At 42.8% G+C, this 11337-nt stretch overlaps 1 protein-coding gene across 2 annotated transcripts in view; it reads right to left on the bottom strand.

Annotated features, from left to right (window-relative positions):
* Positions 1-4276: 4276 nt before the first annotated feature.
* The window catches only part of LOC140369305 (double C2-like domain-containing protein alpha), a 40702-nt gene continuing 33641 nt past the window's right edge, over positions 4277-11337 (bottom strand). For both annotated transcript variants that reach the window (XM_072456601.1, XM_072456600.1), the window contains exons 9-11: positions 7263-7344; positions 6970-7066; positions 4277-5246 (exon numbers count right to left, since the gene is read on the bottom strand). In XM_072456601.1, coding sequence (XP_072312702.1) covers positions 5110-5246; positions 6970-7066; positions 7263-7344 — 316 coding nt within the window. In that variant the 3' untranslated portion in view covers positions 4277-5109. The remainder of the gene's footprint in view (positions 5247-6969; positions 7067-7262; positions 7345-11337) is intronic.

Here is an 11337-nt window from a genome sequence, read left to right as displayed (position 1 = left end):
TGAAGTGGATATTGTATATCATTGCATTTAGTTAAAATAAGCATTTTTTTTCACAAGATTATCTTAAAGTTAAAATTTAAAGAGATGCTAAAATTATAGTAATACACTAGGCAGCATCATAAGTTTGTCGTAGGCCTAAATGTGCCTGTTTAGAGTTGGGGTTAAAAGGTTTTGTTTTTGTATGACTGTTTTGACCTTTGTGACCTTTATATGGGACAACAATCACACGGTACCTCTTCCTTTACTTACCCTTCACAAATATGAAAAATCTTTTGTAGCATAGGCTTTGACCGCGGTGAAATTAGACTATTGTAGGTCAATACAGTGCATAGCCCAGGGCTCTTCAGGGGTTTCATAGTGATGAAACTACAGCACCATTGTCATAGCAATTAATAACAAAATAGGGAGCGGCTAACAGGTCAATATACCTTCCAATCCCTCAGCATCAGTACTAGGCTGTGGCCCAGCGCGGGCTTGTGATGGTAGTGTAGGATGTATATAGTCCTAACCCTTTGTATCAGAGTGAAGTCGAGTAACTTGAGCCATCAGATAAAATGAGCCACATAAGGTTTAAGCTCTTTTGCACATTTAATATCACTCTTCTTATATAAAGGGTCTTTTGTTTTGGATTGTTGCCTTTTTGGTATTTGGCAGAAAAACAAAACATTTGATTGGTGTGTGGTGGTTATTTGGGAAGGGCCCGGCATCATATTTGGACTGTAGAGCAGAACAGTGATTAAAGTGCACCAAACTCAGATTTTTTTTTTTTCCTGGGATCTGCTCAAGCCATTCCTCCAGTTTGGGGGTCACTGCCCCAAGTGCTCCGATCACTACGAGCACCACCGATATGGGGAGGAGCCTTGTCCTTGATGTACTTATGGATCTTGGACGTTTCGTCCTGGATAGCTGCTCTCATGCTCACTAGTCCCCGGCCTCCTTCCTTACAGCTAGTGTACAGTCTCAGGGTGCTGGATTTGGGATGGAACCCTCCATGGTCAGGAGCTTTCGTGTCTTAACATCTGAGGTGTGTATCTCCTCCTTTGGCCAATTGATTATTCCTGCAGGGTATCTGATCACTGGCTGTTGATTGCCCGGGACTTGTTCTTACTATTAAGCTGGCTTCTGAGGACTTGCCTCACTCGTAAGTATTTAGCTGTACCCGCTTTCCTTGTTACCTCTTCGAGGTTACCATTTGCCTGTGGGATTACCAAAAAATACTTGGAACTGTTCTCAATGTCTGCCATCGTTCCTTCTGGGAGTGAGACCCCTCTGTGTGGACTACCTTCCCTCTCTTAGTCATCATCCGACCACACTTCTCTAGTCCGAATGACGGCCCTGTTCCTGTATCCATAGCCAGTCTTGACTGAGGGGGTTCTGACCTATTCAGAACAGCGGTGGGGACAGCACATCATCTTGGTATATGCCACATTTGACGGACACTTGCTCTCAAAGGTGGTGTTCCCTAGGAAGGCTCTTAGAGCCCTATTGATGTTGTACAACTCCAAGCATTCAATGATCCAAGTGTGTGGCATTGAGTCATATGCTTTCTTGTAATCAATCCAGGCAGTGCCCAGGTGGGTGTGTCGGGTTCTACAATCCCATGCAACTGTTCTGTCTACCAGGAGCTGATGTTTTGCACCTCTGGTATTTTTGCTGATGCCTTTCTGAGCAGTGCTCATGTATTGATCCATATGCCCACTTATCTTAGCCGCCATTACGCCCGACAGGAGCTTCCATGCTGTGGAGAGACAGGTTATTGGCCAATAGTTGGACGGGACTGTACCCTATGAGGGATCCTTCTGGATCAGGATCATATGCCCTTCGGTTAGCCATTCAAGGTGAGTTCCGCGCCTTAGCAGTGTGTTCATTTGGGCTGCTAGGCGCTCGTGGAGTGTATGTATTTGTAGTAAAACTATAAGGCGCTCTGGACTGGAATTAGAGCTAGAGTACTTCCAACAGGTCATGGGGACTACATTGTTGGTGATGATGTGTTATGCTTACATCTAGGCATCACGACAACAGTGCTGCGAAGAGTGGTGTAAACTTACCATTTAGCTGATAGTAAATGGAAAGGCCGACTTTCATTGAAAGGCTTCATCTGTGCAATAATGCTTCATGTAGGCTGGTCCTCCCTCTCAATGGGCTATAGAGTTTAAGGTTCCATCCTGTTGAAAGCTACATCCACTTATGTGCTGTGTAATTGGTTTGGATCCTTGTTTTTCTCCATGAGCTACTACCTTTTACATCTAAATGCTGTAAAGTCTCATGAGCTGGGTTCAAAATTGCTTCTCCACAGCAGCTGCAACAAACCCCTCAATGGGAACAAGCAACACATCGTTATTTTTTCCAATGGGTGTCATTTTTCTCATATTGCCTTCACTCCATGTACTTTTTCCTAAACTGTCCTGCAGAGGACAAAGAAGCATGCTGTTCTAGTTTTTTACCAGACAATAGAAATTCTATCAGCCTTCTCCATTTTCAGAACATCTCGCTCATGAATGCAAAAGTACAAAATTATAGCAAAGAGTCAAGACTTTTTTAAATAAATTATGTGAAAATGAATATATTCACAGTTTCTCAAAGGGGGAATGTAGGTAACTGATTACAAATGCCCATGTTACTGTCATTAAGTAGATTTTTGGTGGAAATTTTACTTTTTTTATCCTGTAGGCTGCTTGTAATTGTAATTGACTTCACGAAAAGGGTTCACAGAAAGGTAAGATTCACCTATCAGGGGTGTCTAAGCAGTGGCAGGAGCCCGGGCAGGGGGCCCAGGCAGGGGGCCCGGGCAGGGGCCCGCCTGCAGGCTGTCCTGCCACAGGTAGATTTGTTCTGCAGTGAAAACAGACATGGCATCCCTCACAAACACACAGTCAGTCAGTCAGTATAATCAGTCAGTAATCAGTATAATAATAAAAGTAAAGGTTACGTGCTCAAAGACGCTCACTATTAGTATATATCAGTATTACCCAGTAAAAGGGTTAGGGTTAGAAGATTGGATGAAGAAAAAACGGCGCAATCTAGGTTTTGTTCATTAAAGTGACCGCAGTGGGAACAAAGCTAAGCCTCCGTCCAGAGGGCAGAGGTGTAAAGTGCCTAAGCAACTCCTCTGGACCTCCTGACCAAACCATGACACTCAAGATAGAACTGTTTCAATAAAAGCATGATAGAGCAAAACTTAGTCATTATGGTTCTACCAATATGAAAGTGTACCAGTTTCCTCAAACAATGTAGTCACTGTTGACCCTTTTTACACACCCCCTCGCTGTTCTCTTCAGAGTTTAATTTACAGTCAATGGTGGTCCCAAGGTACTTGTAGGATTGCACTTGCTCAACTGTAATTGGCTTCATAGTTACTGCTTTTTTCTACACCCACAAACACACTGGACAGCACTTCTGCCTCAGAGAATATACTGACTGTGGTTTAAAATAACTATTCAACTGTACACCATTTAATTTATCTGGTTGCTATCAAAATGCATTAAAAAGTAACTAGTACTTCGGGTAGCTTACTTCAAGGTGCACTATGTAATTTTTCTGCTTGCCCACAATGGTATTACATTTCATCTATCCCCACATAATATAATACATCCATGATCCCCACGGAGACAAGCAAATGACACCATCAAGCTATGATTTATGAGTCAGATCAATGGATAGTTGTTTTTCATTTTTGAGCACTAAAACACTTGTGATGTGTATAAATATATATACATCGCACCGTTACATTCAAATTGTCAGCAGTACTTGTACTAATTGACTTCATTTCATTCATATACCTACTTTTACTTGGTTTCAATTCATTGGTTTCAATTCATTTTCAGTCATCCATCCACACCTCAGAAAGGCAAGGGCACTGTTACTGTAACAGGGACATCACACAGTGATTTATTTATTTTTCTCATGTTAGAGTATGTAGAGAAGCAGCTCAACAGATTATATCTCACTATTTTATATATCAATATAACATTAATAGTTTCAATTGTGTGTATTAATGAATTCTTCGATGACACTCGTAACCCAACGATATTCGATATAACATTGTGTCAATGAATCTATTGTTTGCTTTTACTCAAAGTGAATAGCTCTTTGCAAGCGTTCTTACATTATTGCTTTTACTTGAATACCATTACTCACTGCACATGTATTCAGTTCATTTTAGTGTGATAATGTCTTTTCTATTCTCAACTCTAGATGGCAGTAGAGCTTCATTAGAACCACGCGCATTGAGAGAGTTGAGCTCATCATGCACTTTCAAAAAACAAGCAGACCAGAGTTGAAATACAAATTACTGTATATTTACATATAAACAGTTAACACCACAGTTTTTTTCAGCATGCCTCTTTTACCACACAAAAGTAGCATCATCTGTTTGTACCATTCAAAATCGCCTTGCCCTGTGCCCCCGCTTAAAGCCACAGAAAATGTCAACGCATCAACAAACATTTCAGCATTAAGACGTCAGTTATAAAAGGCTTTCATGTCTTTACAGATGCTGTAACGCCAACTACAAACACAGTAAACAGGGAAAGCACAATGTTAACATCTGATCCCAAATTAGCATTTTTACTCTCCTCAGTCAACAACAAACATGCAAAAACACAAAGCTTTAACACCGAAAATCCAAAATACAGCCATATTCTGTTTGTGCTGTTTGAAAGTCCAATCTGATTTATACATACAAAACCGTGTTAAGACCACTTGAAATATTCGGAAGCATTAGTCAAAACATTATTGCAAAGGATGTATGTATACTGGAGTGTCAGAATTGAATAAACAAAATAGTGTAATTTCATAGGAACCAGTCGTGTTTGATCAGACATGGCAGAATAAATACCATTTTGGGTTTGGTTATTAACATTTGTTGTTTGCCAATGTGTGGAGAATGTTTAAATTAAAATTACACCCACGGTAGAAATCTCCACCAATCAATCAATAAACTAACCTAATTTATCCCCGAGGTTCACTCTGGTTTGACACAAAGTCGGCAGGATCTGAAACGCCCTCAAGTCATGCACTCTGGCCTCCACGCATGCGACGGAAATGTCTCTGGTCTCGCATGTCCTCCTCTGGGTCAAGGGTCAGGACGACACAACGAAAGGCCAGGGTTCATTCCTGTGTGGTGGATCCAGGCAGGTCATTGGTCAGCGTGTGCCACCGTTCCACCTTCTTGCCCTTGTTCTTCAGACAGTCTATCCAGTGCTGCAGAGCCTCGCCTTGTGAGTGGCACCCTAAGGACACGCCGCCTAGAAAACATCATTGTTAAAAGATTATCGCTGGGTTTTTGTTTAGTTCCCCAATGGATTTATTTATGCCAAACCACAAATGTTTCCGAAAGCCGTCCTCATATATACTTATTACTCGTTTTATGCGACTGTGTTTTCAGACTGGTTGGTTACAGTCCAGACTCCAGAAAGTTTGACCACATTTGACCGATAACTGCTATAAATTACATCACACTATTATTGCACAATGTAACATCATTTCAACTATTAATTGATCAGATCTAACAATGTTATGAATGAGTGTCATATTTATAAAAAATATTTCTAGGGAAGACATGTCGGTTAAGTCTGCTTTTCTAATGCAAAGGATTGAAAAAATATGCTATTTACTAGCGTCAAAATTGTATTTCATCTTCACAAAAGTATTATTTGCATTAATTATGTAATATATCTGTAGTTGAAATTATAAACTATTGTGTGGTCAACATTTCTGTAAGTATTTGTCCAGTAAAATCTAAAAAACGTACCGTAAATTAGTGCTAATCACAATCTCGAGAATGAATTAAGTAAACAGTCAATGTAAAATAGCAGCAAATAATTGTAAATATATTTAAACTCGGCTTTGATTTCACGTACATGTATCTGAGCGGTTATCATTTCCCAAACCCCTCTTGTCATATCTAGTGAAATCCTGTGGTTAATCCTAATGTAGCTATTGTAACTCATTAAAAACATAATTTTCTTGAGCAACATTCACTTGAATTTTGCCTTTGCCCCCGATCTGGAATTTTGAATTTTGTACACACTTTTAAAGGATATTTTGAATCTGTATTTCTATTATAGAATCTGTATTTGGTATTTGATTTTTTTCCAAGTATTTCTATAATGTTTCTTTTAGAGAGGGATGTAAAATTAACTTAATTTTAATTCATTTTAAAACTTCTGCCACCACAATCAGGCAAAACCCTCCACTACATTATTTCTGAGAATTGCCACAAGCACAAAGGGATTTTTAACATTTTCATCCGACAGCCTCTGACATCAAACAGGCTTAATGCCTTCAAAGGAAAGGCGTGAAATCAGTGCTGTTTTATCTATTTACAGGAACTAGGTTGCTCCATTGTTACAAAATGAGTCATCTGTGTCACTCCGGTGAGGCTTTTATTAGATTTAAAAATGTATATGACTGGGGTAAAGGCAGGGATCAAAAATTATATTTAAAAGTTTGCCAAACATCTTTGAACATTTTGGTGAAGTTTATCATTTTACTTCCTGGTTGGACTCGGGCTGCAGCTGTTACATTAACACAGCTCCTTGCACATCACTTTTCATAACTGTTTTATAACTCAGCAGAACTCCCTGTATTTAAATATTTCTTCACAAACTTGACTGGCTGAAAACTATGATTAATATTAAGCACAGGCCTTATCCATTTCTCCTATGATGAAACAAAGCAATAATAATTAGAACAAAGTGTAAGAAAATCCTAATTAAAAATGTGATTTGAACTGTAAAAAGTGATTTGAACTTTTGAGTTTGTCGTTACAAGTGTCTTAAAATAGATCTGACGTTCACCTTCTGTCACGTGAGGATCATTAAATCCAAAATTATACAACCTTTGGGACAATATGGCACAAATGAGCCCCTTCAAGATGACTAGGCTGTGGCATGTGTCACAGCCCGTGGTTTCGATCAAAGTCTTAACCAGCACATCTTGAGACGGGGGAGATGTAATTGCCCTCACCTATGAAATCATTGGACTTCCCCAGGTCGTAGTCCCACACTGTGACTTCCAGCGTTTTCGTGGCCAACTCCGAAAAGGAAATTTCATAAAAGAACTCCTGATGAAAAACAAACGGAGAAACAGGTCAAAGATCAGCAGATGACACATGTTCCAGCCTCACTAATGAGACAAGAGTATGTTCAATGCACTGTTTAATGGGCTGTTTAAGGGTATATTCAGAAACGGTGCAAAGGATGTATAGACTATTATGTGTCCAAATGAGCCGTCTCTGTCATATACACAGTCCATCGTACCTCATTAAACTCCGGGTTCAGAGTCTTCTTTATCACCGCTGTTTTGTGCTTGGACTTCTTATGCACGTCTGGTTTGAGATACCTGTTTGAGACGAGAGGAATGTCACATCGTCAACGGCTCAGGAACAACGGAAGCGCCAGACAGAGAATGTACTGAAGGTGCAGCGTGTTTTTGTCATTGCATTACCCTGCTGTTTGGAATTTATCCAAATTTAATGGAAATAAAAAAAAACAAGAACTTCAAAAGCATTCTTACTGGCTCGCCTTTCTATAGATCTGATCCATAACTTTAGGCAAGACACTCCCCCCCACCTTGTTTAGGGTAAATCTGGTGAGTGAATGGCTCCGCCCAAATTGGTGCAATAAGCCTCCTTTCCTTATCGTTGACCCCAGTCAGATATTATGTTTCATAGCTATTTTAGCATCAGGAGGATTAGGAACCTCAGGCCGTTCCTAAGCAGCGTTAATGAGCCCTGAGGCGTCCCACAATGCACTGCACAGATTTTGCTGAATGTTTCCGAACACAGCCGATCTCAGCACCATGAGTTTGTAATGAATTTAAACTTATGCTGCCATGGCAGACTTTACACAATACAACAATCTGCAAATCTTTATAGAAGTATGATTTTTTTTTTTTTTTTAGGGTCACAGCACCTAGAGAAACAACATAAATTCACATCTGATTGGCACACAGTCTGTTAAGAGCTCAGAGCTCCTCACGGCAGATGCTGCTGCTGCTGGATCCAAATCTGCTCTGTCCATGTGTCTGTGTCATGGAGCCGCTTCACGCTGTGGCTCGTTTCACTCTCGTACAATCTCCTGTGATATTTATGGAAAACGTTCATTGTAAAGATTAAAAGGTTGAAATCATCTGACTGTTTCTGCTGCAGGTCAGGAGGATTCACACCTCCTTCTCCTCACTGCTCCTCACACCTCCTTCTCCTCACTGCTCCTCACACCTCCTTCTCCTCACTGCTCCTCACACCTCCTTCTCCTCACTGCTCCTCACACCTCCTTCTCCTCACTGCTCCTCACACCTCCTTCTCCTCACTGCTCCTCACACCTCCTTCTCCTCACTGCTCCTCACACCTCCTTCTCCTCACTGCTCCTCACACCTCCTTCTCCTCACTGCTCCTCACGTGTCCTTCTCCTCATTGCTCCTCACGTGTCCTTCTCCTCACTGCTCCTCACACCTCCTTCTCCTCACTGCTCCTCACACGTCCTTCTCCTCACTGCTCCTCACGTGTCCTTCTCCTCACTGCTCCTCACGTGTCCTTCTCCTCACTGCTCCTCACGTGTCCTTCTCCTCACTGCTCCTCACACGTGCTTCTCCTCACTGCTCCTCACACGTTCTTCTCCTCACTGCTCCTCACGTGTCCTTCTCCTCACTGCTCCTCACACGTTCTTCTCCTCACTGCTTCTCCTACCTCCTTCTCCTCACTGCTCCTCACACATCCTTCTCCTCACTGCTCCTCACGTGTCCTTCTCCTCACTGCTCCTCACACATCCTTCTCCTCACTGCTCCTCACGTGTCCTTCCCCTCACTGCTCCTCACACGTTCTTCTCCTCACTGCTCCTCACGTGTCCTTCTCCTCACTGCTCCTCACACGTTCTTCTCCTCACTGCTCCTCACGTGTCCTTCTCCTCACTGCTCCTCACACGTGCTTCTCCTCACTGTTCCTCCTACCTCCTTCTCCTCACTGCTCCTCACACGTTCTTCTCCTCACTGCTCCTCACGTGTCCTTCTCCTCACTGCTCCTCACACGTGCTTCTCCTCACTGTTCCTCCTACCTCCTTCTCCTCACTGCTCCTCACACGTGGTTCTCCTCACTGCTCCTCACACGTGCTTCTCCTCACTGCTCCTCACACGTGCTTCTCCTCACTGCTCCTCACACATCCTTCTCCTCACTTCTTCTCACACATCCTTCTCCTCACTGCTCCTCACACGTCCGGGTGGGAGGGGATTAGGGCTGGGTATTGCCAAGACCCTCGCGATACGATACGTATCCCGATACATTTTTGAAAAAAAGGGTCCTAAAAATGTACAAAATGGCTAATGTTTTTACTCTGAATAAGAAAATGTATGAAAATGTCATGTTTATCCACAAAGCACTTATTAATAAATCCATTCTGCTCTAATAACTTCATACATCCAACCAACTGATCCAAACAGAAATATAAGGAACACATTCTAGTAAAGTATTGCATGTTTCTTGGCCTGGTCTGAACAACAGTGACAGAACAGACCTCCTCATTGGCACCAAATTCACTCTCAATAAAACTGGTCCCTTTTCACTCACCATCGACACCTCGACCATCACCCCCTCCACCCTGGTTCGCATTCTCGGTGTCATCATGGACCCCACCCTCTCCTTCACTCCCCATGTCAGCCACATCGTCAAGACCTCATACTTCCACCTCCGCCGCATCGCCAAAATCCGACACTGCCTCACCCTCCCCGCTGCTGAATCCCTCATCCATGCCTTCATCTCCTCCCGCCTCGACTACTGCAACTCCCTCCTCACTGGCATCGCCTCCCATTCCCTCCACAGACTCCAAATGGTCCAAAACTCCGCTGACCGCCTCCTCACCCACACCCGCCTCCTCACCCACACCCGCCTCCTCACCCACACCCGCCTCCTCACCCACACCCGGTCCCGTGAACACATCACTCCCATTCTCCGCTCTCTCCATTGGCTTCCCATCAAGCAGCGCATCAACTTCAAAATACTCCTCCTCACCTTCAAAGCTCTCCACCACCTTGCTCCCCCCTACCTGTCTGACCTCCTCATCCCCCACCGCCCCTCCCGAGCTCTCCGATCCTCCTCCTCTCTCACCCTGGCTGCACCAACATCCCGACTCAAAACTTTTGGTGACAGAGCGTTCTCCCGAGCAGCACCCCGACTCCCTCCCCCAACCTGTCCGCCACTCTCCCTCACTCACAACATTTAAATCCCGCCTAAAAACATATCTCTTCACCCAAGCCTATGACCTCCCCTACCCCTAGCCTCCTCTACCTCACTGTCTACACTTCTACCCCCCGTTACATCCCCATCATTTTCTTTCTACCTCTCCTGTCTTGTTTATTTTATCTGTTCATTATTGTGTATTGTACGTGCTGTCCCCCCTGTCTGTAAATACCCCCCATTTTTTGTATATGTCAAGCGTTTTTGGGTCCCTGAAAAGCGCTATATAAATAAAAGATTTATTATTATTATCATTATTATGAACATGCTGCAGCAGCATCTTCTTCACAGACCAGCTTCTGATCAGGTCCACAGCTCCTTCTCACCTTGGCCAAGAGGAGCGCAGCACGAACAGCAGATCAAAAGTACTATTCCACCTCGTTTAAAGCCTACGGGCCACAAAAATCTAAAAAAAAATAAATAAATATTTTTTAAATTAAAAAAAATATCGCTACTGTGACTCAGATATTTTGAACACAGCCCTAGTGGGGATAGAGGGTAGGTGAAAACATGACTTTTCTGAGCAATCACGCCCCAGATACAGGACAATACAGGATGAGTCAAATATGCAGGAATCAATTGAAATAAAACATTGACTAAACACTGCTGACTCACAATGTGTCTCCTTTAAGAACTTGTATCTTACTTGCCTGCTTAACCTTCCTGGAAATACAAGACTGTGAGCCTTGTTTATGACGATGTTGGGGGTTATTTATGCTTGTGACGCACTAAACTTATCAGTAATTCCCACGCCACCTCATCACGGTCTTTTGTTAAATTCTGCTCGTCTTAAAACCAGCTGGATAAAAACCAAGGCACACATTTGCTTTCCACCCACCACCTTCAGCTCGAGGACCATATGCTCCCACACACTCCCAAACACAACTGAGCATCTGGGAACCAAAAAATAAAAATTATGCACCAAAGGCAAAATACGTGCTCCCAAAAGGGAACAGGCTGCTTATACTGCGGATAAGTGGAGAAGGTACAGGCAGGCTAAGAATAGTGTCAGTCGATTACTCTTATTACAGGCATAACATTGGCGTTAAATGTCATGTTATTGGAAGAAAAATGACATGCTGCCACTTCATACAGGAATAATAGTTGGT

Source organism: Eucyclogobius newberryi, unplaced genomic scaffold (genome assembly GCF_026437365.1).
Source record: "Eucyclogobius newberryi isolate DKJ021-1_F unplaced genomic scaffold, fEucNew1.0.hap1 SCAF_20, whole genome shotgun sequence".
Taxonomy (NCBI): domain Eukaryota; kingdom Metazoa; phylum Chordata; class Actinopteri; order Gobiiformes; family Gobiidae; genus Eucyclogobius; species Eucyclogobius newberryi.
The sequence above is the reverse complement of the archived record's forward strand: the minus strand, read 5'-3'. Positions and strand labels throughout refer to the sequence as shown.